The sequence below is a fragment of the Capra hircus genome, chromosome 16 (genome assembly GCF_001704415.2).
Source record: "Capra hircus breed San Clemente chromosome 16, ASM170441v1, whole genome shotgun sequence".
Lineage (NCBI taxonomy): Eukaryota > Metazoa > Chordata > Mammalia > Artiodactyla > Bovidae > Capra > Capra hircus.
Genome location: NC_030823.1, coordinates 78,814,150 through 78,841,479, shown reverse-complemented (window position 1 = coordinate 78,841,479; position 27,330 = coordinate 78,814,150). Strand labels below are relative to the sequence as shown.

Sequence of the window (27,330 nt, the reverse complement as noted above, 5' to 3'; positions counted from 1 at the left end):
CTCTTCTTACGTGCTTCTTGGTTGCCTTGTTTGGAGAAGTCTCTGTTCAGAGGCTTCGACCATTTAGAAACCTGGGTTGTCTTTTTCTATTGTTATTTATGGTAGTTTTTTCAGTATTCTAGACACTAGCATCTTATCGGATGTGTAGTTTGCAAATATTTTCTCCCATTCTGTAGCTTGTCTTTTCATTTTCTTGATACTGTCCTTTGAAGAACAAAACAATTTTTATGAAGTCTGATTTTTCTGCGTTTTGTTTTTGTACTTTGGCGTTTTGTGTAAGAAGCTACTGCCTAATCCAAGGTCAGGGAGGTTTCTGTCTCCCTCTGGTAGCTTTATAGTTTTGAGTGTGTGATCTGTTTCAAGTCCATTTCTGTATGTGGTGTGAGGTAGAGGTTCCGTTGCATTCTTTTCCTCGCAGATGGTGAGTTCTTTCAGCAAACTATTTCATCACACCAAAGGCTGTTCTTTTCCCTATTAAACTGTCTTCCGTTCAGTTCAGTTCAGTCGCTCAGTCGTGTCCGACTCTTTGTGACCCATGGGCTGCAGCACAGCATCCTGTGGACAATTAGTCGCCCACGAGTGTGTGAATGCCTGGGCTTCCCAGGCCGTGCTAGTGGTAAGAATCCACCTGCCAGTTCAGGAGACAGAGGAGACGCAGCTTCGATCCCTGGGTGGGGAAGATCCCCTGGAGAAGGAAGTGGCAGCCTTCTCCAGTGTTCTTGCCTGGAGAATCCCAGGGACGGGGAGCCTGGAGGGCTACAGTCCACGGGATCGCACAGAGTCGGACGCGACTGAAGTGGCTTAGCAGCAGCACGCACACGTGAGGGCATTTCTGGATTCTCAGTCCCACTCCTTTGGCCTGCCTGCCCTTACGCCGGGACCGTCCAGCCGCGACGGCTGCGCTCATGCCACAAGGTTTGAAATCAGAGAGCGTGAGTCCTCCAACCTTGTTCCTCTTTGTCATGACTCTTTTGACTATTCTGCCTCCCTTGCATTTCTCGATGCAGTTTTAGGATCTGTGTCAATTTCTGCAAAAAACAGAGAGAGGACACTGGGAGTTTTGATCGGGTCCTGTCGAATGTACAGGTCAGTTTGCGGAGTGTTGCCATCTTAAAAATCCATGGATATGAGATGTCTTTCCATCTATTTAGATAGCCTTTAATTTCTTTCAACAATGTTTTATGGTTTTCAAAGTATAGACTTTGCACTTTTTGTTGAATTTATTCCTAAATATTCGTGTGGATGTTATTGTAAATTGAATTGGTTTCTTTTTTATTGAAATACACAGTGCTGTATTAGTTTCTGGTGTACAGCAAAGTGGTTCCGTTATACAAGTATGTGCACATACATATATATTTCTCATACTAGGTGATTATGAGACACTGAATATAGTTCCCTGCGCTGTAAGTCCGTCTTCTCACTTCATGTACGTGTCTGTCTGTTTAACAGATACTGGTGTGTACACACCCACTCCAGTGTTCTTGCCTGGAGAATCCCGGGGACGGGGGAGCCTGGAGGGCTGCCGACTGAAGCGCCTTAGCGGCAGCAGTGTGCACACATGAATCCCAAGCTCCTGGTTTACCCCTCCCTCCTCTGGTAACCATGAGTTTGTTTCCTGTGCCTCTGAGTCTGCTTCTGTTTTGTAAATAAGCTCATGTGCTTCATAGTTTAGACTCCATGAGGAAGGGGTACCATGTCTCCGTCTTCCCTGGCTGGCTGACTTCACTTGGCGCGCTGCCCTCTGGGTCCATCCGCGTTGTTGCTGTGACACCGTTTCACTCTTGCGAAGCCGGGCAGCATCCCGTTGTGCGTAGCGCTGCTGCTTCTTTGTCCATTCGTCGGTCGTCGGGCACTCAGGTTGCTTCTGCGTCTTGCCTGTTGAAACCAGTGCTGCAGGGGACACTGGGGTGCGTGTGTCTCTTTGAATGGCTTTTGTTTGGATACATGCCTGGGAGTACTCTTGCCTGGAAAATCCCATGGGCGGAGGAGCCTGGTGGGCCGCTGTCTATGGGGTCGCCCAGAGTCGGACTCGACTGAAGCAACTTAGCAGCATGCCCAGGAGTGGGATTGCAGGGCCATGTGGTAGCGCGGTTTTTAGTTTTCTGAGGCGCCTCCACGCTGCTTTCCAAAGTGGCTGCACCAATTTACAGTGTAAGAGGGTGTCCTTTTCTCCACACCCTCTCCTGCGTTTATTATTTGTGGACTTTTTGATGACAGCTGTTCAGACTGGTGTGAGGTGATAATATCTCATTGTAGTTTTGATTTGCACTTCTCTAACAATCAGCAGAGTTGGGCATCTCTTCATGTCCTGTTAGCCATCTGTGTGTCTTCTTCGGAGAACTCTGCCCACTTTTTGTTTGGGTGGTTTTTCTGTTGTTACAGAGTTGTACGAGCTGTTTGTTTATTTTGGAAACTAAATGCGTGTCAGTCCACTTTGCGAACAGTCTCTGCTCGTCTGCAAGCTCCTTTTTGCCCTGTTTGTGGTCTCCGTTGCTGGGCCAGTGTTGTGGATCTGAGATCCCGTTTGTCTGTTTTTGCTTTTATTTCTATTGCCTTGAGAGACGGCCTAAGAAGACGCTGGTCCAGTGTATGTCAGAGAAGCTTTGCCAGTGTTCTCTGCTAGGAGCTTTTGGTGTCCTGTCTTATATTTAAGTCTTTAAGTCATTTTGAGTTTATTTTTGTGTGTGGTGTGAGGGTGTGTTCTGACTTCATTGGTCTACATGTTGTGTCCAGCTTTTGCAGCAACACTCACTGAAGGTGAATTGTTTTCTTAATCTCATCTTTGGATTGTTCATTGCAAGTGTGTAGAAGCACAGTTGGTGTTGGGTATTGATCTTGTATCATGCCCTTTTGCTGCACTTATTTATAAGCTCCAGTAGTTTTTTAATGAGGTATTTTAATGTCTGGGGTTTTTGGTCTGTTTGTTTTGGTATTTTAATGTCTGGGTGTTTGGTTTGGTTTTTTTTTTTGGTATTTTAATGTTTGGGGTGTTTGGTTTTTTTTTTTTTTTTGGTATTTTAATGTTTGAGTGTTTGGTTTGGGGTTTTTTGGTATTTTAATGTTTGGGGTGTTTGGTTTGTTTTTTGGTGTTGTGATGTCTGATGGGGAAAGCCCCAGTCCACGTTTCTGTTACGCTCTGCTTGTCTATTTATTTTATAACATGGACGTGAAAGTCTTAGTTGCTCAGCTGTGTCTGAGTCTCTGTGACCCTAGCGCTACCACCTGTCAGGCTTCTTTTTCTGCGGCAAGAATGGTCTCTCCCTTCTCCAGGCAAGAATGGTGGAGTGGGGAGCCATTCCCTTCTCCAGGGGAGTCTTCCTGGTCCAGCGACCAAGGCTGGGTCTCCTGCGCTGCAGGCAGAGTCGCTACTGTCTGAGCCTCGAGGGCAGCCATCATAACAGGGACCTGAGCTTTAATTTGTGAAGATGCACCGAGCCCCGGCCCCCAGATCCCACTCGGTCTGTTTTCTGATCCCTTACGTATTTGAGAATATGTTTTTGTGGACTTCACAGATACTTGTCAAGCTCTCTGAAAATAAAATTCATGGATCATTTTTTCTTAGGATGCTGTCAGGGTAGCTCTATTTTCCCCTGGCATGTGGTTGCCAGGAAATTCAGAGATGGCCCTCCTTGTTTTGTTCCCTAGAGAAGAGCGTGCGTCTTCTTTATGAACGCTTACAAGAGTTTCTCTGTTTATCGTCTTTATAGAGTTTCGCCAGAATGTGCCCAGGTGTGAATCGCTTTTCCTTCAGTTTGTCTGAAACCCAGTAGACATTTGTAAAGTACATTTTTTGCAGCTTCAACAGATTTCAGAAATTAGAGCTGTCACGCTTGTGCTCCAGTCATTTGCACGCGCCCCTCGCAGCTTCCCTGCCCGCCCAGCTCCACTTGCATCGATTTCTCTTTGAAATCCACCTTTATTTCTCGCGCTCTGCGTCTGCCTGCCCGCCCCCGTGCGTTTGCCCCTGTCTCACCGACGCATTCCTTGTACCTCATTGAGGATGCTGATGAACCACCTGCTGCTTATTCCCGTTCAAGGAATAAATTATGTTTAGAGATTGCATCTTTTCCTGGGTTTCGGGATGCTATTATCATGTCCATGTTCTTCAGAATTTTTTTAAAAAGTTGTCGCTTTAAAGTTTTTCCTTCTCTTTCAAATGATTTTGTTTAAACGTGTAACATGAACTTGACCGTCTTCGTGTAGTCAGATGTGCGTGTGGGGCATGAGGCGCTTCACGCCCCTGGGTCAGCATCCCCGCCGTCCGCCCTCCTTCCATCCTGCAGAACTGAAACTCCGGCCCCGCTGAGCCGGCGCCCGGCCCCCACCCTCCCCCTTCCGCGCTGTGAGTTTGGGCCTAGGGAGCTCGCTTTCGCGGCATCACACAGCTTGTCTCCTGAGTCCGGCGTATTTCGCGCGGCACCCCGCACTCGAGGTGCAGGGCGGGGGCGGAGTCGTCGCCCGCCCGCCGCGCGCACAGCCGCCCGCGGGGCTCGGCCGCCGCTGCCGCCCTCGGGGACTGGCTGCTCTCCTCGGGCCGAGCGCGTGTCGGATTCCGGTCGCGTGTTGCTTCTGGTCGGGGTCTGAGCTTTCATTTCTTCTGAGTCTTCATCAGTGTCTTAGTGGGAAGGTGGCTGCACTTTGCTGCTTTAGCTGAACTTGCTTGACTATCTGACCTGTTTCTGGGGCCAGAGGAGAGGCCTCAGCTGAGTGCGGCGGGAGCTCAGGGGTCGCCGAGGCCCGAGAAGACGCTGCGCGCGGGGGCCGGCCTCGGGGGGAGCGCGGGGGCGGCCCCACCCTGGGCGGGGGCGACGCTTCCCGGTGGGGCGGAGCACGCGCCCTCCCGGGAAGCCGGCGCGTGAGGCTCACTCCACCGAGGGGCTCTTGACGCCCCCGCCTCGGGGCCGCAGGGGCCGCTGACGCCGGAGGTTCCGGGGACGCGGGCAGCGCGCAGGGTCCTGAGGCCGGCCCGGCGGGCTGCGTCGCAGGGGCCAGGGCCAGCGGGTGGGACGCGGGGCGACCCGAGGCCTAGGCGGGGGAAGACGAGCCTGCGCGCGGGGGGCCCCGAGTCTGCCTGAGCGGACGGACGTGGACGGGCCGACAGACGGGGGTCGTGGGGGCGCGGGAAGCGGGGCTGGGAGGAGCGCATGGACAGCGCGCAGCTGCGAGCTGCCAGCTGTCACCCTGGTCCGCGGGAGTCGGGGGCCTGCGCCAGGGACGCCCAGCGGGTGGCCTCCTCCCGTGCCCCCGGGCACCCTCTGCTCGCTCCCTGCCACACAGTCCGCCCGGCTGCCCAGGACCCTGCGTGTTGCTCGTGTTCCGTGAACTCGGGCGTCACTGCCCGCTCCCGGGGGCGGGGCCGAGGAGACCCCCGACGCCCCTTCCTCCACCGGGCCCCGCAGCCCTGCCGAGGGCGGGCGCCCGGGTCCCGAGGGGCCGCAGGACCGGCTAACGGCCCTCTGAAAGCCAGCCTGTCCTCTGGGTCTGGGACGGTTGCCTTTCACGGTCCCCACCCCGGATTCCCGGATTGTCACCCACAAAGCTGGCCTTCTGCCCGGATCTTCAGGTCTGTGTCTTCAGGAGAAGCTGGGAGAGGCTGCCAGGCTCCTCCCCGCCTCCGCCTGGAGGCTGGGTAATCATCTTTATACACTGCTGCGATTAAACACACGAAATGGCCCGGAGGCGCGCTCAGGTGTCCCCTTTGATGTACACGAAGGAAGCGCTCTCCGCTCCTGGGCTTCTGGCCCATCCCTCACTCTCCGGGGAGGAGGGCAGGGTAGCGGGGCCTTCTCAGAGCCTGGAGGGCAGGCGGGGGTTGGCTCCATCTTAATAGTCTAGCTTTGATCTGCCGGGAGGTTGCTGCGAGGGGAAGGATCTTATTAGGTGGCATAACTGGAACTGACAAAACCGCTTTCTTCCGACAGTCGCAGAGCTTCCTGTGTAGGGCGAGGCGGGGAGTGGTGTCCCCACCCCCTCTGTTGGGTGACCCTGCACCCCCTCTGTTGGGTGGAGACCCCACAGCCCTTCTGTTGGGTGGAGACCCCAAAGCCCCTCTGTTGGGTGGAGACCCCACAGCCCCTCTGTTGGGTGGAGACCCCACAGCCCCTCTTTTGGATGTGGCCCCACCCTCTCTGTTGGGTGACCCCACACCCCCTCTGTTGGGTGGAGACCCCACAGCCCCTCTGTTGGGTGGAGACCCCACAGCCCCTCTGTTGGGGGGCCCCACCCCCTCTGTTGGGTGGAGACCCCACAGCCCCTCTGTTGGATGGAGACTCCACAGCCCCTCTGTTGGATAGGGACCCCACAGCCCCTCTGTTGGGGGTGGACACAGATGGAATAAGAATCCCTTTCCTGCAGCCCCCCACTCCCACCCACCCCTGCAGCAAAGTGTGACTCTGAATTCCTGGGGGCCTAGCCATCAGTGTCCACTCTACCCCCGACTCTTCCATCACCTTGGGGTACTTCCCCTTGGGGTCCTGGTCCCAGCCCATTGGACTCAGCATTGGACACCGTGGAAGACCAGGCGAGGGGACCCCAGCTCTTCCTAGACGTTGTCTGCAGCTGCTTCCCAAGGGACCAGGGCGGGAGGGCAAGGGCCCCGGGTCCCACGCCAACCGCCTTCTCTGGCTCTGCCCTTGGTGCGCTCTTGACCTTGACTGTCTCTGAGCCCTCTCCTCCTGGGTTACAGGGTCCCTCTCAGCTCTCATTCCATGAAGGTCTCTTCATGGCACACCATCCTATGAACAGTGCTGGACGCACCCCAAACCCCACCAGCGCAAACCAAAGCCACGCAGATCGAAGGCCCCTCCACAAGTTTCAGGGAGAGCACACACTGGTGCCCCAGCGGCCTTCGCGTTAGTCAGGGAGAAGCGTGGTAATGGCCCAGGGCCCGGCGCTGACCTGGGCCTGCCTTCGACACTTAGGCACGCTGAGCGTCTTCTCTGGAGCCCTGTCCTTTTGGCCAAAGGTCCCTGCGTTCCAAGCCTGTGTCCCTGTCCCAGAAGTTTCTCTCAGAAAGCTGTCTTCTCCACTAATCTAAAGGCTGTATATCTGTAGTGTATATCTGGATTTCTAGAGTCGCCACGGGCAGCTCCCGTACCGGCTGCCTCCCCGGTGCTCAGTGGTAAGAGTCCACCTGCAGGAGACGTGGGCTCAGCCGCTGGGTGGGAAGATCCCATGGGGAAGGAAATGGCAACCCACTCCAGTACTCTTGCCTGGGAAATGCCATGGACAGAGGAGCCTCGTGGGCTGCAGTCCGCGGGGTTGCAAAGACTTGGACACGACTGAGCGACTGAGCGTGCATAACGTCCATAGGGCTGCCGCCCTGACCGGCAAATTCAGTCACCCCGAAACACACATGGGCCGCAGCAGAGGGTGGCCGCCCAGAGCGTCTGCAGGAGGCTGTACGTGTGCTCAGCCAGGCCTGTCCTGGCTCAGAGGGCACAACCAGGAGCCGTGTCTGCAGAAGCCCCGGCCTCCCCTCTCCGGCCCGCCCCCGGGCCCAGGGGCTCTTTTCCGCACACTCCTGCCCCCAAGCCCCGCTCCCCAGGGCACGCACCCCCTCTGTGCCGCGTGGACACAGCCTCGCATGCGCACACCACGGCAGCACCTGCTGCTTCTCTCTTCAGCTTCATGCCTCCAGCGGGGAGCCCTTTGGGACGGACACTGGTGTGTCCTGCACAAATGCGGCTGGGTTCTTAGAGCTGGTTGCTGCCAGGCGCGTGTGTCAATCCAGGTGAACTCAGTGTAGAGACAGTTCCTCAGGCACAGCGGCCTCCCCACAGCTGGTGGAGGGTCCTGGGGGCCAGGGGTCATGGCTTCTGCCGTGCTGTCTCAGGCCCAGAGGCGTCCGCCCGCCCCCGGTGCAGGAGAGGGCCTAGGAGCCCTTTGCCACCCTGCCCTCAGTGCTGGCACGGAGGAGGGGCTCAGAGGGCACCCCGGGAACAGTCTGGGGTCCCCTCCCCTGGACTCGAGGCTCAGTGGCTATTCCCAGGGCAGATGTGCAGCCGCAGCCCTGGGGCCCCCACGGGACTGGCCTCTGCGGCCCTGCCTGTCCTGGTCAGGGGCGCCGGCCGGTTCACAGGAAGCTCTGCTCCAGGCAGCCCGGCAGCACTCGGCCTGTACGGCTGCCGCGGCATCTGCTCTGTGCAGCTGGGGTGGGGAGGGGCCCGGCTGGGGGGTTGACATGCAGCGTGCCTGTGGGCAGTGTGTTTGGGGCAGTGTGTGTCTGTGTGCGCGGGCAGTGTGTTTGGGGCAATGTGTGTGTGCAGTGTGTCTGGGGCAGTGTGTTTGGGGCCGTGTGTGTGTATGCAATGTGTCTGGGGCCGTGTGTGTGAGTGTGCGTGCAGTGTGTGGGGCCCTGCTGGGGGCCTCAGGAAGCGCTTGCTGCTCCTCGGTCACCCGCCTGTGTCCGCTGACCGTGGCCTCTGCCCCTCAGGAGCCTTCTCTTCAGGGCCCCTTAGCTTGTGCACTGGGGCCCCACTTTCTGCCTTCACCCCTGTCCTCCCGAGTCACTGGGGACCCACTGCCTCACCCTCAGGCCCTTCTCTCACCCCCCCAGGCTTAGCCCAGGCACCCGACCCCCTTCCTGCCTCAGGCTTGCTCCTCCCGCCCTCCTCCAGCACTGCCCCTCAGGACACCCCTCCCCTGGGAACCAGCTCAGATGTCACCTCCTCTGTGAGGTCTTCCTGGGTTTCCCGCGGGCGGAGGGCAGGCCCCAGCTGCAGAGCATTTCCCACATACTTGATTAAGTCTCAGCCGTGGGTTTGGAGCCACAGACTCCTTGCTGCAGGCAAGGAGGCAGGCACAACAGCCCTCCAGGGGTCTGGGTGGGTGTTCAGTAGGAAGGCGCGTGTGAAAGGCTGGCCTGCCTGGCGAGGAGCCCGCACGGGAGTCGATGGCCGAGGTCTTTGTGTTGCTGATTGAAGGACAGTCCAGGAGCTTCTCCAGAGACGGGCTGTGTGCAGCTCATGCTGGAGCCCAGCGCCAAGCCCAGGCTGGCCTGGCACTCAGAGCCTGCAAGCGCTCAGTGGGTTCCGTTAGGCCACCAGGCTGCGTTTAATCCAGCCTGACTGAGCTGAGGGCTAAGGAGAGATACTCAGTGACTGAACAGAGATGAGGGGCCTTTGTGGGGCCCGGTGCTTAGTTGGGGCACGCCAGTGGCTTTGTAGGAGCCGAGTGAGAGCAGAGAGGCCTTTGGGGGCAGGGCGTGGGGAGGGGGTCAGTGTGCAGGGGCACCTCGGCATGAGCTGGCCCTGTCTGCTTGGCTCCAGGTGGGCCAGCCCTCCTCCCGAGCCCGCCCCCAGGAGCAATGCGCCCTCCTCCCAAGCCCGCCCTCCTGGGAGCCTCGCACACTTCTCCCAAGCCCGCCCGCACCCCCCCCACCCCCGGGAGCCGTGCGCCCTCCTCCCAAACCTCCCCTCCCCCGCCCCCTCCCCCCAGGAGCAATGCGCCTTCCTCCCAAGCCCGCCCCCCCCACCCCCCCCCCCCGAAGGTGTGCGCCCTCCTGCAGAGGCTGGTGCTGCCAGCGGCGCTGATGAGGGCGGCCCGGGCACATCCTCGCCGCCTGGCCAGTGCCAGCCTATCCCCAAGCCTCCGCCTTCCCTGTGGCCGGACCCCAGCACCCGCCCCTGCCAACACCGCCTCAGGCACAGGGTCACTGCTCGGAAGCGGCTGCTTTCTTTCCCCACCTTGAGGACCTCCCCCAGCACCTCCCTGCCCTGCCCTCCCTTCCTTGGCAAGGCCTCTGTAGGCCCCATGTGCTGTGGGTGTGGGGCTGGGCCTAGGGGCCTCCAGAGAAGAGGCTGCCCCTGGTGTGGCTGCAGGCGGGGGTCAGCAGTCTGGGGCCCGGGAAGGGGCCCCGAGCTTAGGGCCTCCTGCCCCCTGAGTCAGGACGGCCATGGGGCAGAGGGTTTCTGGTTCAGGGAGCAGGACACTCGTGGGCGTCCCACCCAGTGGCTCCCCGCGGCCACCCAGACTCTCGGGGCTCCCCGCCCACCTGCCCTTCTGTGCGTGCGGCTGGAGGGCTGCCTGCAGGGAGGGGGCGGCTGCCCACAGGGGCTCCTCTGTGGGAGCGGCGGGGCAGGCCCAGGAAGGGACCCTCCAGGCTGGCCCGCCCGGGCGCTGCTCAGGGCGAGGGGCGGCCCTGGGGGACCCCTGGCAGCTGGAGGAGAGGCTGGCTGCTCTCTGAGGGCCGCCAGCTTCAGCCAGTGCCTGCTCCTGCCCTGCCGCCCTGCGTCCTCTCCTCCACATGCCTGACTTGGGGGGGGAAACGCCCTGCGCCCCGAGCAGCGTGGACTGGGGCCTGCCCTGCCGCCCTCTGCCCTCTGCCCTCCCTGGGTCCTGCTGGCCTGCGCTCAGAGCTCGGGGAGCAGGCAGCGGGCCCCAGCCTTTTGAATGGGCCCCTGGTGATGGGCATGGCAGCTGGTGGCCCTCTAGGACTCCCGATCCGTCCCTCTGGCCTTGGCTCTGACTGAGATCTGGTGGGATATAGGGAGGATCAGAGAAGGAGATTCCAGAGGGTCTGTGGGGTCAGTCTAGGGCCCTGTGGGCTGCAGGGACTCTGGTTTCCAGGGGGCTGTGGCCCCTGGGCTCAGAGGTGCCTCCTGGTAGGGAGCCAGGCTGTGGAGAGGCTCTGAGTGTGGGTCCAGCCCGGCCACTGACCCTCTTGGGGCAGCCCTCTCTCCTCTAGGCTCCGGGCCCCTTGGGCACGGGGGGCAAGGCTGGCGGCTCCTTCAGCTTCGAGGGAGCAGGACCCAAGTCTCCACCTGCTCTTCTGGGGGCTGTGGGTGAGTCAGGTCGAGGACAGCCACCTGGAGCCTGGCCCCCAACCTCCTCACCTGCCCTGGCTCCTGGCTGGGGTCTTCCTGAAGGCAGTGTTTGTCCTCACGGCCAAAATCACCAGAGGGTCTGCAGTTGCCAGATGCCCCGCCCCTCCCTGGGGTCCCCCGCTCCTCCCTGGGGTCCCCTGCTCCTCCTTGAAGTCCCTCTGGATGTCCTCCTTGTTGGAAGGAAGGGGTGCTGGGGAAGCCTCTGAGCTGTGCTCTGTGTGAAGTGAAGTGAGAGTCACTCAGTCATGTCCGAATCTTTGTGACACCATGGACTATACAGTCCATGGAATTCTCCAGGCCAGAATGCTGGAGTGGGAAGACGCTCCCTTCTCCAGGGGATCTTCCCAACCGAGGGATCGAACCCAGGTCTCCCGCATTGCAGGCGGATTCTTTACCAGCTGAGCCACAGGAACGTCCCCCCCCTGCCGCGTCAGGGAAACGCTTTGTGAGCATTTCACCTGAAAACAGTGTCTCAGGTGGGCAGTGGCCAAACTAGTCAGCTGAGGAGACCCGCCCAGAGGTTGAGCGGGGGGATGTGTGCCTGGATGTGTCTGCTCACGGGACCCCAGGGGAGACCTGCCACGTAAAACGCACACGCTGCATGGGACCTATGTGCTCTAGGAAGTTATCCCCACTGGCTGGGCTCAGGGCAAGGGCTTGTAAGTGGGAGCAGTGACATCTCGGGGTCCTGGTTGTCACGGGGCGGGTGCGTCTCCGCCCGGGGGGCCCAGACGTCCTTGTAGCCTGAGAGCTAAGCTCCAGCCCATTGGGCCATCTCCGTCCCACAGTTGCTGGACCTTTGGATTTGACCTGAGCCGTCTGAGGTCTGTGCCCACTTCTGGCCCACGCTGGCCCTGTGTCCTGCCTGCGGCCCTCGCCCGTAACACCTCGCCCCTCTGTCCCGGTCTACGTCCCACCTTTCCTTAAGGCCTTTGGTGTGGGCTGTGATCTGGGGGGACTCGGGACTCCGCTCCCTGCGCAGTCTCTGGGAAAGCTGGGGCGAAGGTGCCGCCCCCCGGGGTCTCCCCAGGGCGTGAGGGGTCTCTGGATGGGAGCGAGGTGGGGGAGGGCCCCCACAGCGTGGAATGAACATCTGAGCGAGTCACCGGTGCACACACACCCCAGGAAGGGCTGCCCGGTCCCCAGGCTGGGGGGCCGCTCCCCTGCTGTCTGTGAGCCGCGCGGCCTGGAGGTGTGGGTAATTCTCCCTGGAGGGCGGCCTGGAGCCCCGGGCCTGGGGTGACGGGTGCGCGGACCCCAGAGCAGAGCCCCAGGCCTGGCCACACACGGAGCACAGGAGGAGGCGCCTGGCTCGCTGTTCAGGCTCTCCTCCTGCCGGCGGCCCTCCCGCCGACTGAGCGTCAGCAGACACCGCTGCGCTCAGCACTCGGTGGATGACCTGCGGTCGTGCAGGAATTCAGGTTCTGACTCGCCGGTCTGGGACGGGGCCTCAGACTCTGCCTTTGCGCCGGGGTCCCAGGCAGTGCTGAGCTGACGATCCACGGACCACCTGCCAGAGGAAGGTCTGAGGCACCCAGCGATGCCCTGGAGGGGATGGCGGAGCAGGCATGGCCAGCCTCGACCGGGCGGCGGGCTCTGTGTCAGCCAGCCTCGACCGGGCGGCGGGCTCTGTGTCAGCCAGCCTCGACCGGGCGGCGGGCTCTGTGTCAGCCAGCCTCGACCGGGCGGCGGGCTCTGTGTGAGAGCGGGAGGCGGCGGGGGGTGGGGTGAGGAGCCAGGGCCGGGGAGCGCGTGCTGCGTGCCCGGCGACCTGCACAGTGGTTAGAGGTGTGCCCCGTGGAGCCGCTGCCAGGCTGGAAGCCCAGCTGCGCCGCTTACTGGGTGTGTGACGGGGCCGCACGTGGCTTTTCTTCTTTGGGGAATGTGAACCTCACAGGTGAGGATTAGACGGCCTGATGCGTACAACGCCCCCGGGACTCAGGGGGCACACTCTCGGTACCCTGGGCCCTGAACGCTGGCAGGGAGGAGGTGAGGCCATGTGGGGCCGCTGATGCCGATCCCACGGGCCTGCTCTGCGAGGGTCTGTGATGGACCCTGGGGTGGGGCGAGGCGAAGGGCACGTCCGTGTGGGGCTGATCAAGGCTCCCGGAATTGCCAGGGGACAGTCCTGTGCCAGGGAGCCCGCAATGCTGGCCCCTTGGTGGTGCAGGGACATCCCAGGGCAGGGCAGCAGGGGTGCCTCAGGAGGAGACTCTGCAGGGACCCTAACTCTGCAGTGGTTGAGCTCACCCTCGAGCTCCCAGGACGTGCCCACGCCCGCTTTTGGGTGAGGGGCTTGTGCAGAGGGCCTGTCCCTTTGCTGACACGTCCCCCTCTGGAACGGCCCCTCCCTAGCAGCAGAATCCTGGCCACGGCCTTCTTCACGTGAGGCCCTTCCTGGGTGAGGCCCTTCCTGGGTGAGGCCCTTCCTGGCTCCCCGTTTCCCTGTGGCAGTGTTGCCCTCGGCTCCTGAGCCCCAGCCCCACCGGCCCCGCCAGCTGCCCCTGCCCTGCTGCCTCCCACCCCTCGCCTTCCTGAAGCCCCTCTGGGCCGCTCCTCCTCTCCCGGCAGGCCGCTGCACGGCGCCCCTTCTCCTGGGGCCCCTCCTAACACGTCCCTGGCTGTCACACTGCTCTGGGACCGTCAGCCTGGCCTTCCCACTGACGCGGAGGGCGGGGACGGAGCCGATGCTCGTTCAGCCCTTTCCCACCTGCCTGTGCGTGGAGACAGGCACCCTCGGGCCTTCTGAGCCCAGGCATCCTGGACGGGGTCTTAGAATTTTCTTCCACCTGTGGCCCCCCGGTCAGTAGCCACAGTCAGAACGTAGGGGCCTGAGGACAGTGACCAGAGGGACAGGCCCTCACCGAGGGGCTTGTGGCCGTCGGGTCAGGTGTGACGTGTGTGGAGGTCTCTGCCGCTGCAGGCTTCAGGGCCTGGCTCGGTCGGTTTGCCCTCCCATCCAAGGCTCTGGGGTTGGCCTGTTCACCCACAGCCCCCTGCTGGCTGGCCTGGCATTTCTCCCAGGGATGGGGAGGATACTGGTGAGCAGCTCAGAGCAGGTGAAGCCCTGCGGCCACCGGCATGTGGGCTCGCGCTGCTGGGGCGGGAGAAAGGCCCCCACCGCCCAGCACTGGGTCTTCTTCAGGGCCAGGATGAGGGGCTTCGGGGCTGTGTGGTTGGGGGCTGGGGTTTCCACATGCCAGTGTGGAGAACCAGGCCTCGGTGCAAAGCCCCTCAAGACAGCAGAGCCCGTGGGCAGATCCACGGCCGCCGGCCAGCTTGCCTCGACCCTATGGGACCAGCTGCCGGGTGGTGGGGCGTCAGCCCAAGCCGCAGGCCAGGATGCAGGGGGTAAAGGCCTGGCGCCGTCCTGAGAAGCCGGAACTGGGTGCTCAGCTGGCAGAGTCTTCCTGAACTCGTGTCTGAGGTCCTCCACCTCCTTGGATGCTTTGCTGTGGACAGACAGGCTGTCCCCTGTCTGCCTGTCCAACATCCATCAGCCCCCATAGGCATCAGCCCCCATAGGCATCAGCCAGGCAGGGAGCCCCGTCTGACAGCTGGTCCTTGAGCCAGGGGGCAGGGTCCCAGGGGGCAGGGGCACTGGGATCAGGGTGCAAGGGTCAGGCGCTAGGGAACAGGGGTGCTGGGGAATAGGGGTGCTGAGAACAGGGGTGCTGGGGAACAGAGGTGCTGGGGTCAGGTGCCAGGGATCGGCCTGTGGCTCCGAGAAGGTCTTTCCTTGGCTGCATCCATAGGTGGACCTGTCCCCAGGTTGATGGGGGACCATCGTTGCTTTCCAGCCCAGCCCGGAGCGGACAGGGCTGGGAGCCAGTGTCTTCAGAGCGGGGGAGCCGCGGCGCAGACAGGGAACCTGGGCATGAGGGGCACTGTGGTCTGAGGCTGTGGACCAGCACTGGGTCACCAACAGGGACACAAAGCATAGAGGGCCTCGGGCTGGAGCGGAGGGGCACCCGGGACCTGAGGAGCCGTGCTGTGGAGCCCGGGGGGCCCGCTGCCCCGGCCCAGACTCTCCCTGTCCCCTCCCACAGGCGCCTGGATGCCAACCTCATCTCCCTGGTCCCGGACAGGAGCTTCGAGGGGCTGACCTCCCTCCGCCACCTGTGGCTGGACGACAACGCCCTCACCGAGATCCTGGTCAGGGCCCTCGGCCACCTCCGCGCCCTGCAGGCCGTGACCCTGGCTCTGAACCGCATCGGCCGCGTCCCCGACTACGCCTTCTGGAACCTGTCCAGCCTCGTGGTGCTGTGAGTGCCCGCCGGCTTTGCTCTCGGCCGTGTCCCTGGGGTTTCCGAGGCACAGTGAGGTGACCATCCCGGGCTGTCAGGAGGCCGGGCGGCACGGGGAGTGCTTTGGGAGCCTGGGCGCCGGGCTCAGCTGCTGTGCTCTCTGCTGCTCTGCCCACAGGTTGTGGCTGTGCCCCACGTGGGAGTGCCCCCTGGGAGTGACTTCCACCGTTATTGAATTGGGCGACGGGTGGGTGCGGGGGTGGGATAAATTCACTTCATCTGCCAGCCTGGAGAAGCAGCGGAGAGCAGCGAGCAGAGTGGGGCTGGGGGAGCGCTCCGGGAGACGGTGTGCCGGGCAGGGCCTGCGGCTCACTGCCCCCCCGGGACCTGCGGGCATGGGTTAGCTCCCGGCTAATTGCCATGGACGGTTACCGAGTTTGTAGGGCAATTACCAAGGGCTTGGCGGCCGTGTGTAATTGCTCCGGGTTACAGACCCGAATGTCCAGACTTTGTGAAATGGGCGAGAGGCCTCCTCTGCTCTTGGAAATCTGGTTTGATTTTCCAAACCAAGGAGTGGACAAGACTTGGTTTCTTTGAGAGATGGAGGAGCAGCATTTGTTTGTCTGATTCTCTGTCCTGGGAGACGGGAGATGCGGGTGAACTGCTCCAGAGCCTCACCCTCTGTCGGGACGGCCGCAGCATCCTCCCTGGGTGGCCGTGGGTTGGCAGAGGGTGAGCAGGACGGGGGGCCTGATCCCAGCTTTGGTGATACCCCTGTGACGTCCTGATGCTCCCTGCGGATCATGAGTCTCTGAGAGACGGAGCTCCTGGAATGAGGGGGTCCTCACGGTGGGCCCCTGACCGCTGAGTGGGAGCAGGAGCACGTCCCGCGGGACCCGCAGAGCCAGGAGTGAGCTCCGGCCGCTGCCCCAGGCCCGGGGGAGTGGCAGGGGGACTGCGAAGGACAGCGATGCTGCCCGGAGCACAGGACGAGGGCACTGGGTGCTGAGTCAGCCTCGGCCCGGGCGCAGGGTGGCTGGAGCAGCTGGTGGGGGGCAGGGCCCTGCAGGGCGGTCCTGGCTGGAAGGACGGTTTAGAGCTGGATGGCTGAGGAGCGGGGGACAGGCTCTTGGCAGGTATCGGTGAGGACGTGCTGGCGAGTGGGCCAGTGTAGCTGGAGAGGAGGCTGGGGGGTGAGCTGGGGCCTCGGAGCGCAGGTTTGACTCTGGCCTGCCAGTGGGGTCCTGGAGGTGGGAAGGGGCCCCAGGAGGGTGACCTGAAGGACACACGGGGGCACGGGAGGGCGGAGGCGGACGCACGGGCCTGAGGGACGTTGTGGAGGAGGAGTTGGGGTCAGAGACCAGGGTCTGGTCGAGGAGTAGGGTGCAGAAGCTCAGCCCAGGATCTCAGGTCTCCGGGGCGGCGGAGGCGGCTAAGCTCAGGAGAGCTGGGCCAGGAAGGCTGAGTGAGGCAGAGAGAAGGCCTGGAGGCGCTGATGCCGCCCTCTCCTGCCTCCAGCCTCGGCGGGGGAGGGGCTGCTGTGGCCGGGGCCGTCCAGGGCAAGGGGGCCGCAGGAGGCCGCCCAGGGCTCTGGGCTGGGCTGCAGGAAAGCGCAGAGTAGGAAGATGCGTGCTCGAGGCTCATGCCAGAGGCACGGGTGACCAGCTGGCGGAGAGGGGCTTCCCTTCAGCCGGAGCCCTGAGCCTTCACCAGGCCGCCCTGCGGGGGCCCCTGGGAGGGCCTGAGAGGACTGCAGTGCTGGCCTGGGTGGGGGTCTCATCCCTTCCTCCGGACCAGAAGTCCCAGGAGGCTGGGCTGCCAGAGGCGCTCAGGACGCCAGGGTTACTGCCGTGGTCTGCAGGCTTGAGGCTGGACGTGCGGAAGCAGGAGGTGCTGGGATGGCAGAGTGGGCTGGAGACGAGCTTCAGGGGGGTGGGGGCGCGGGGAGAAAGGCTGGAGTGTGCTGAGAGTTGGAGGAAGTGGGGAGGCCCAGGGCTCACTCCTGGAAGCTGGGGGCTGTGTTCCCCCGTCAAACGGGAAGGCCCTGCGGAGCCTGGTGCCTCCTGACGGAGGAGCGGGGAGCACGCAGTCCCTACCCGCCACGCTGCCACCCTGCTCCCTGGGCGTCTTGGAGGCCAGCCTCATTCCTTCCCTGTCCGCAGCTTCCTTCTCCTGCGCAAAGACGCTTCTAACCTTTGAACTGGAACAGCTTCGCTAGGGTGCGGCGCAGGGTGGGGTTTTGGCGCCTGATTTTCCTGAAACAATGTGTGCTTGCCACCTCTGGACTCCACTCCTTATTTCGGAGGGTTTTCTTCTGGGTTGCACTTCCGAGTACGCCTTTTGTCTCCCTTTGGATCCGGCCCTGGAGCCGTCAGCTCCGCGTGTGGCTTGCAGGCTTGACTCCTCGCCCCTCAGTTTCTGGTGTCAGCTCAGGCGTTTTCTCTGACCCTCACCCTGACTCTGACCCTCACCCTAACCCTAAGGGATTAGTTAACTCTAACTCTCACCCTAACCCTCACCCCGGAGCCGTCAGCGCTGCGTGTGGCTCGCAGGCCCGTCTCCTCGCCCCTCTTCGACTCAGGCGTTTTCCCCGACACCCCTGTGCTCAGCAGCGCCTGTACTGCTCCTGGTTGCAAATTTGTTGCCTAGTTTTTAATGATGCAGCTCTGATCCTCGACTCCCAATCGACAGCCTCCTTCCCCCCATTCATAGCGCTGTCTCTGGGTGCTCACGGGCCTGCTTTGCGGCAGAAGGGGCTGGTGAGCATCCTGCGCCCCTTGCGCCGGCGGCTCCCTGCAGGCCGGCAGCCCCGGTGGGCGGCCGTGGCGCCTCTGCTCCTAGTTTCCTGCTGTGTGTTTGCACCGTTGCCAGCCGACAGCTTTTCCGGGCTCCTCCTAGGGCCACTGCATCACCAAGGGCCCCCTGGGCTCCCCCCGGACTGCAGCTTGTGGGCTGGGACTGTGGGTGAACGAGGGTCACCTGCTCCCAGGCGCCTGGGGCCCTGGTGTGTGGGGTGGTGTGCAGACAGGGCCCCCTCTGCAGGCTCAGGCTTTGGGAGATATGCGTTCCCTCCCGACAGAGGTCCCCCTGGGCTCAGCTCCAGAGGAGCCTTCATCTCCTTCCCTGCCCCCCATCCCCCGGAAAGATACCGCGCCTCTCTCCAGTTCGGGGGCTCCCCAGAGACATCGCAGGACCTTCTCTTCACCGCTGGGCCTCTGCTGGGGGCCCCGGCGCGTCGCCGCGGCCCCGGTCTCTGCTCTGAACTTCTGTCTGTCCTTGCCGCGCTGTGCTCGTGTTACGATATTGGGCTGGGGTGGCGCCCGCTTCTGTGTTAATCCTTGCGCTCTTTCCACTAGGAACTGGGAGAACACGCTGTTGTTTACTTTCAATTTGCTCTTGACTGTGGGAGTCTCTCCCAGACTCACCACCCACCACCCACCCGAGGCCGTGCCTCTGCCTTTTTCCTTCGATAGGAAGCGGACACAGTGAAGCCCGCGGTCGCTCCAGCCTTGGAGACGTGGCTGTTCCTGCTTGAGAGCGTCTGTCCCTGGGCCCCCGCCACGTGGCCCTGGGTCCAGCCCCTGACGCGCCTCTCCTCCCACACAGGCACCTCCATAACAACCGCATCCAGCACCTGGGGGCGCACAGCTTCGAGGGGCTGCGGAGCCTGGAGAGCCTGTGAGTGACGGGCCCGAGTCCCACCGGGGGTGGCCTTGCCCGGGAGGGTCCCTCTTGCAGGGCGGCCCCCTCTTCCCGGGGCAGGGGCTGTGCCCATAGGGAGTCCAAAGCCCACGAGATCCGAGATGGACGTGGGGCTTTGAGGAGAAGCAGGAAGAATGAGGGCCCTTAACCTGGAGACAGAAGGCTTGGGGAGGCGTCCCCGTGGGAGCGCGCTGCTGACGCAGTGGGGAGCACCCGTCAGCGCCCGAGCTGTGGGCTCTGGGATGGCCGCATGACCTCACATCGCGTCCTGGAGCAGCTCTGCCCAGAGCGTGCCCACGCCCTCGGCGCCCCCTCTGCGGTCCCGCCACCCCACGGCTCCCGGGGGAGCTGCACCTCAGTCACCCACGGTGGGGCCAGGCCTGGGAGGTCCCCAAGAGTGAGCCCCAACTCACGGGCCATTGTCTCGCCCCCCGACGCCCCCACCCCACATACGGAGCCTCATTCCTGAGGTGAGGGCTTTCCCGCATCCAAGCAGCAGAGGAGACGGTGCCTGGGACCAGTGAGCCTGGGCTGCGTGGAGTGGACAGGACGCGGGGCCGAAGCGCGGGGCTGCCCACCCCAGCCTTCCTCCCGCGAGGGCCGCTGCCCCAGCCTGGGGTCAGGAGAGCCGGCCTCACCCGGCCGGCGCCAGGGGCAGGCGGACAGTTGACAGCACGGTCTAGGCCCCTCGGTCGCCGTGCTGGGCCGTGGGCGTCTGCAGAGCTGGTCCTGGACTTACTGTCCGTGGGCAGAGCAGACCTCGGGGGTTGGCCAGGGAAACACGCCCGGGGCCCGAGCTGGTCCAGTCTCTGGGCCCTGTGTGAGCTGCCTGCTGTGTGCCTGGTGCCAGCGGCCCCTGGGCGGTGGGGGCGGCCAGCAGCCTTGACAGCAGTGGCCACGCCCCTCCCTCGGGGACCCGGAGCTGGGCGCAGGTTTGGAGCCACAAGGCGCCTGCGCGGGGGAGGTCCACGTCTGCCTGGACGGCGGGTGGGCGGGGAGCTCTGCTGGGAAGTAGGCTGGCGGGGGCCATGGTGGGTGTGTGTTGGCACCTCTCAAAAGCCAGCTGGCGGCGGTTTCTTCACTGTCGGGGCGGTGGCCTGATTCTTTCTCAACGAGCCTGGATGGCAGTGTGGGGCGCTGGGCTCGACCAGCCTGGCTGGGCTTCAGAGCCGCGGGTGGCACCCGCCTGCCTTTCATCTGCAGCAGAGCCGGCCCACCGCATAGACCGGGGGCCTGCACCCACTCTGTGAAGGGCACGGCCCGGCTGCGGGACCCGCTGCGGGGGGCAGGACTGCCCGGCAGCAAGGCCTGCAGTGTCTCACCCGCAGTGACGCCGACCTACCAGGCCCACAGGGACTGAAGGAGAGCCGTGGGGGCTCTGATGGAGCTGGCGCCCCCGGGGACCAGCGCCCCTGCACCCCACCCCAGCTGTGAGCTCAGCACCCTCCCACCCCATCCCTGAGGACTGAGTTCTCCTTCCAACGTTTGCTTTCCCGTTGAAAAGGAGGCTGTGTTCTTGTCCTCTGTTGCCCAGAGTGCTTGTTGGGGGGCTGGCTGGACAGCCAGACGGGGAGGTGGTGGGGGGGTTGAAAGCGGGAGGAGAGGAAGTCAGACCTTGAACCGTTGCGTCAGTGGCCCGCTCTGCAGCCCCGCGGTCACCCTGGGGCCTCTGTGCACGGCTCTCTGCAGGGCTAAGGCTCCGCCACCTAGACCCTCTCACCAAAGCTGCCTGGCCCGAGCTGCAGCTGGGCTTGAGCTGTGGGCTCCTCTCCAGAGAGAGAGCGGCCCCAGCTCTTCCACCCAGGAGGAGGGCCAGGTGCCCAGACACACACACACACACACACACATGCACACACACCAGGGCGCATGGCTCGAGCACTGCCCGGGGACCCCATGACCACCTTGCTTCTGTTGTGACCTCTGCTCTGGAGGCCAGACAGCCTGGGTTCTGCACCCTGCCCGGCCCAGGTCTCCCTCCACCAGCTGGGGCTCTGGGGCAGGAGCCCCCCGCCCTGCGGGCCCTGGATTCCCTCACCTGCACAAGTGGGGTGAACACGCACACTCTCTTTTATGCCAGAGAGCAGCACCAGGAGACCAGGGCGGGGTGGGGGCCGGGGCTGCCTGCCCACCCTCCTGCTGCAGGACGAAGCCTGCAGACTGGGGCGGGGGGCGCAGACCCTGCCTGCTCGGGGAGTCTGACCGCACGGGCCGGGCTGTGGAACTGGCTCCTGGCTCCCTGAGGCCACCTCACTGTGCAGAGCCTGCAGGGAATCCTGGCTGCAGGCAGCAGGCACAGACGCCATCCTGCACTCACGCCTCCTTTCTGCTCCCACAGTGAGGGTGCCGGCCCCTCGGGAGATCCAGGGTCAGAGTGCTCCGGAGTCCTGCACCTCCACTTTCCAGGCCAGACCCATCCAGAGATTCGGGGCAAGCTGCCCAGGTTTCGTAGTTCGTAAGTGACGGACAGTGGACCCCAAGCCATTCAGTGCCAGCTCCCTGAGCTCAGACCAGTCCCTGGGCTTGCCAGGGGCCCGGTGAAAAGGAAAAGGGAGCGAGCTGCACCCCCTGGGAGGTTTTCCAAGGATGTTGCCGGGCCCTGAGGTCAGCGTCTGGAAAGCATGCCTGCAGACCCCGGCATGCCCTGCAGAACTGTTGTGGAATGTCCTCAAAGGCCTGGCTGAAGTTACCGGTGAATTTGTTCAGAAAGCTGAAGTTGTTCAGAAAGAAGAGGCCTAGCCTTGCTCAGAGCTGAGCCTGCCCCCACTGGCCTGGGTCTGAGGTCTGACGCCTGCAGCCCTGAGAGGACAGAGGGGCCTGGGTTCAGAGTGCGTCACCTCCCTCCGGCCTCTTCCTCACTGAACGAATCAGAGCAGCTCAGCGTCTGTGCTGCTGGGCCTCCCCTGGGAAGGGGCCAGGGCCACGGTGCCTCTAGCCCAGGACCAGTGCCCAGCAGAGGTCTGGGAGGACGGCCGCCTCCCTGCGGACTCCTGAGGATCTGCCTCGCAGAGCGTTCTCACGGTAACAGCAGCCGCCCGGCAAAGGGTCCTCTGCCTCTCATCCCTGAAACCACCCCGGCCAGCAGACTGCCCAAAAGTGGCCCAACCTGGTCCCTGAAAGCATCCAGCCGTGTCCCAGGGAGCACCAAAGAGTTCACGCTTCTGAACTGTGGTGTTGGAGAAGAGTCCCTTGGACAGCAATGACGTCCAACCAGTCCATCCTAAAGGAAATCAGTCCTGACTCTTCCTTGGAAGGACTGATGCTGAAGCTGAGATTTCAATACTTTGGCCACCTGGTGCGAAGAACTGGCTCATTTGAAAAGACCCTGATGCTGGGAAAGATTGAAGGTGGGAGGAGAAGGGGGCGACAGAGGATGAGGTGGTTGGATGGCATCACTGACTCGATGGACATGAGTCTGAGTAAACTCTAGGAGTTGGTGATGGACAGGGAGGCCTGGCGTGCTGCAGTCCATGTGGCCGCAAGAGTTAGACACGACTGAGCAACTGAACTGAACTGAACCTCCCCATGCTGGGCCCGATGGTCAGCCTTGGCCAGGGACAGCCCCCAGGCGGCTCTGCACGGAGGTCCCTCCAGGGTCCAGACCCGGGCTTTGCCTTCTGCACGTGCCACGTGCGGGTCGCCTGGGCTTCCGGGAGCCTCAGTCCCCACAGGTAGAAAGCGGGGGAGATGTTCCACGGCTCCCAGAGCCTGGAGTGCTGGCGCTCACTTCTGCTGGCTGCTTCGGCCTATTGTCCCTGTAGCGCCAGATGGACAGTAACGTGCCGTTCTCCCCAGCAGTTAGTCACTCTTACTTCCTCCCTCCCTCCTCCCCACGTCCCCCCTGCACTGAGTCCGAAGGCGCAGGGAGAGTGCTCCCCACGCCTGAGCCAGGCCTGCCTGCTCAGGGATCCCCAGCAGGCTGGGCACAGCCACTGACAACATCCTGGGGCTGCCGAAACCAATTAGACAAACTCTGCGGCTTAAAAACAACTCCAGAATTGTATTCCCCCCCCCACACCCCCCCCCACGCTCAGGGGGCGGGGCGTCCGGAGTCAGGTTGGAGGGGGTGGTTCCTCTGAGGGGTCTGTGGCGGAATCCGCAGGAGCCCCTGACATCCGGCACCTGCCGAGGTCCCCGAGGTCCCCGGGCTGGCGGGCGCTCCCTGCAGTCTCTGCGTCCGCTTCTCAAGGCGTCCTGGGGCTCCTCTTTGGGTGAGGACCTTGTTGGCTGCCCGCCTTGATAAGCCAGCACTCTTGAGAGGGTCCTTGTCTTAAATCTGCAAAGACCCTTTCTCCAAATAAGGTCACGGGTTCCAAGGGTGAGGACTTGGCCTTGTCTTTTGGGGGCTGCAGTTCAGCCTGCTCCGCTGCCCGCCGGCTGGCGCCCGGGGCGCCCTGCCTCTGGTCCAGCGTCAGCCCGCAGCCGCCCGAGGCCAACCCTGGGAGCATTGAGCTCTTCCCTTGCCAGTCCTTAATCACCTACACTTGTGGGCTTATTAGCTGCAAATCTGTGGGGTTTTGTGGCTCATGGAAGAATTTATTGCTCCACATAAAACATCTTTTCTCTGGCTTTCCCCCAGAACCACTAATGACTCCTCACAGGCAGAAAGCCCAGCTCTGGACGCGTCCTCCCGTGTCCCACCCAGGACGACGGCCGACTCTTCTCTGCGGCAGGGCAGCCTTCCCCACTCTCTCTGGGGCAGCCGTGGCCTCCGTGCTTGTCGCTGCTCCCCTGCCTGCCTGCAGGCCCTGCGTGTCCTGCACCCTGGGCCCTGGTTAAGCTGGTCCGCAGTGGGGTGGGCGAGATGGTTGAAGGAGGGCCTGTAGACTGCTGGGCTGCAGGTTTCGGAGGACACTGTGGAGAGAGGCCTGGGGGGCTGAGGTCTGGCCCCCAGCGCCCACGGGAAGGAGGCGGGGACCGCCCTGTCTTCTGCTTCTTCAGTTCACTGGCTCTGTGAATGCTGCTGGGTGTCTAGTGTGTGCCAGGCCCCTGCTGTAGGCTCAGGGGACGTTTATGAACCAGAAAGTCTAGCCCTCGTCACAGGGGCTACGCGGCTCTAAGACCAGAACCAGACTTAAAGATCCACAGCCCGGGAGCGCCCTGAAGCCCTGTCACACCATCTAGCTCGGAGAGACACCCACCGGGTGGCCCCTCATCCCTGCCTGACTCGGGGTCCCCTCCCACACGCCCTGCGGCCCAGCCTCGGGGTCCCTTCTTCAGGCCGCTGCGTTCCGCTGTGACCTGCACGGATGGCCCCGCGTCCCGGTGGTCCAGCTGAGGGGTGCTGCGGTGGGGACCCGCCTTCACCTACGGAACCGGGTCCTTCTCTGAGCATCACATCTCAGAGCACCCGGGGCTTTGCTGGGCAAGGTGGTGAGAATGCGATGAGGCTGCAAACCTGGATGCAGAGAGCCTGGGAGGAGCCAGAGGTGGAGGAGACTTGTCGCCCACGGGTTGTCGTCCGCCCGTGGCCCAAGGGGGTGGGGAAGGGAATGCTCAGGACGAGGCAGTGACTGAAAGGCCAGCGGCTGCCACGCAGGCATCAGGCATCAGGCAGGGGTGGAGCCCCAGCGCCAAGCACCCCAGGGACAACCCCGGGCTTGCTGAGCGTTTTCTCTCTGCCAGTCGAGGCTTCTCGGGGCCCTCCTGAGGGCAGGGCAGCTCCATTACAGTGGGCAGTACTACCTCGTCAGGGACCATCCGGGTTTCTTTCTGGCAAAGAAGAGGGCGGAGGTGGAGGGAGACGGAAGGGCGTGTTCCTCTCTCGGTAGAAAGAAGGGCGCTGTGCTAACTGCTGCCTTAGTTGGTGGGTGGCCTGGTAGGCAGGCTGTTAGGAAAGCAGCGCTGTCAGTCCTGAAGTTGTGCTCGTGTGCCTGAGCGTGTGGAGTCGCTCCAGCTCGGGCTCAGCAGTGCAGACGTGCTTGCGCTCACCGTGTGTGGCCACCCTGCGTCCTGGCCGTGGGGATGAAGGGGACTCGGGGTTTATAGCCTCAGAAGCGTCTGGGCTCCCCCACGTTCCCCCACACGCCTTTGTCTATCATCTGGCGATTAACATTAGCCTTGAGAGTAAACGTGTCAGCGGAAGCCCCGTTAATGATGGCAACCTCTTGATGGCTGTGGAAAGTGGAGACCGCCTGTGGGTCTGTCCTCTGCTCCGGAGCCTCGTGTCCAGGAAGAGGGAGCACAAGAGATACCCTCTCTATGCACTCTGGGCCCAGTGAGCAGGGCGCCTCGCGCAGTGGGCGTCCCCTGAGGCGCGGGTGAGGAGCAAGCCCAGCAGAGGTCAGTGCCTGGCCCAGGTGATGCTGCTGGTCCCTGACGATCAGGACTCTCCCACCGGCTCCAAAGACGAAAATGCACAGAAGACCCGGCCTCCAGCTCAGTCACCTACCTTGACCTGCTTGCGAGCAGCTGGGGAAACCGGAACCCCCTCTGCTCACCCTCTTTCCCACTTTCCCTTAAGCCTTGCTGTGGCCCTGCTTCCTGGAGCCCAGCAGGATGCGCTCTGGGTGGCTCCGAGACGTGTTCGCCCGGAGCCGAGAGAGCAGGGCCAGCTTCGGGGTCCTGCTCTGATGGGCAGAGGTCCACAGCTTCTCTCTGAGCCTCAGGTCCTGATCAGTAAAATGCTGGGGCTGGACAAGGGATGGTGACCCCGCTGGCTCTGCTCCGAATCCACAGTGAGGCTCTGTGGACCCCAGGAGCGGCCACTGCTGTGCAGCGGACGGAAGGAGACCCGGGAGGCGGTCCTGGCGTGTCCCCGGCCGCGTTTGCCGACACCGTCATCCTGTTGGGCTTGGCTGGGTGAGCAGACGGGGAAGGACCAGCCATGACTGCTGCGCCTCCAGACCGAGCTCTGGCTGGAGCTGGGAGCCGACTCCTTTTAGCCTCAGCTCTTCCGCTCTGCTCCCGGCTCCGGAGCTGCAGACAAAACAGCTGTGGGCTGTGGCTGATTCCAGGCCATTAAAGATAATGGCCTCCACAGCCGTCAGGAGTTTTCAGCTGAGGTTTAAGGCCCTGTGACTCACCTGCTACAGAGGAGTCAGCCTTCCACCAGGGAAGGCAGGCTCCGCCCTCAGGAGCCTGCAGGCCACCACTGGCCCAAGGGCCCAGGGGGCCAGACCATCGCCCTGACAGTGGACATCGCACACACGGCCGGTGCCCGGGCTTCGGGAAGCCCACAGGGATCCCTTCTGCTTCCTGATGACAGCAGGCTTCTGGTCTCACGGGCAGATGGTATGAACCAGGAGGAGGACGCTGTGAACCCGGACAGCCCCATGCTGGACGCCCGCGCCCAGGGCCGCAGTCTGAGTACCCTCTCCTCGAGCTGCTGTCCAGGGTGGCCTCCCTCTTCGCAGAACAGAGGTAATAACAGCACCTGCCTTGAAGGGCTGGCGTGGGCGTGAAATGGCCTGCGACGGCGGAGCAGCTCGAGCCGTGACCACAGTCGCCACCGTCGCGTCAGCGGTGTGACCCCACCAGCATTTTCTCCTGTCCAGCTGACCGTGTTTCTGGAGAAAACACCAGGAAAGTTCCGGAAGAGGGAGTGAGCTGTTCTGACCACAGGGACAGGGCCGGCTGCAGGAGGTAGCACTCCAAGGGTGCCTAGGGCTGGGAGCCCTGAAGATGTGGGGCAAGGGTGCGGGCCAAGGGCCCCGGGGTTGCAGCTGTACCCGGGACGGGGAGACTCCACCAGGTGAGACTGTTGGTGCAGCTGAAAGGTCACTCCAGGGGTCGGAGCCCACAAGGCACGGAACGCTGCTCCGTGAGTCGTGGGAAGGCTCCTCCAAGCCTCTGGAAGGATGACAGCCTCTGCTTCCCATTTTAGAAACATCTCTTAGGCCGGTAATAATGCTCAAAATTCTTCAAGCTAGGCTTCAACAGTACGTGAACCTAGAACTTCCAGATCTTCAAGCTGGATTTAGAAAAGGCAGAGGAATGAGAGATTCGTCAACATCTGTTGGATCATAGAGAATGCCAGGGAATTCCAGAAAAACATCTGCTTCACTGACTATGCTAAAGCCTTTTATTGAACAAACTGAAAAATTCTTAAAGAGATGGGAAAACCAGACCAGCTTACCTGCCTCCCAAGAAAGCTGGATGCAGGTCAGGAAGCAACAGAACCAGACGTGGAACAGTGGACGGGTTGGAAACGGGGAAAGGAGTCCGTCAAGGCTGCGTATTGTCACCCCGCTTATGTAACTTGTATGCAGAGGACATGCTGCGAAATGCCGGGCTGGGTGACGCACACGCTGGAATCGAGATTGCTGGGAGAGATATCAGTAATATAAAAAATATCAATATCTCAGATACGCAGATGACACCACCCTTATGGCGAAAGTGAAGAAGAACTAAAAAGCCTCTTGATGAAAGTGAAAGAGGAGAGTGAAAAAGTTGGCGTAAAACTCAACATTCAGAAAACTAAGATCATGGCATCCGGTCCCATCACTTCATGGCAAATAGAAGGGGGAAAAATGAAACAGTTAGAGGCTTTATTTTCTTGGGCTCCAAAATCACTGTGGATGGTGACTGCAGTCATGAAATGAAAAGATGCGTGCTCC

The 27,330-nt window shown here is 62.2% G+C and overlaps 1 protein-coding gene across 4 annotated transcripts in view; it reads left to right on the top strand.

Moving 5' to 3' along the window:
• LGR6 (leucine rich repeat containing G protein-coupled receptor 6) overlaps nt 1-27,330 on the top strand; it is a 64,694-nt gene that overhangs the window by 20,938 nt on the left and 16,426 nt on the right. For all 4 annotated transcript variants that reach the window (XM_018060859.1, XM_018060860.1, XM_018060858.1 and 1 more), the window contains 2 exons: nt 14,876-15,091; nt 18,680-18,751. In XM_018060859.1, coding sequence (XP_017916348.1) covers nt 14,876-15,091; nt 18,680-18,751 — 288 coding nt within the window. The remainder of the gene's footprint in view (nt 1-14,875; nt 15,092-18,679; nt 18,752-27,330) is intronic.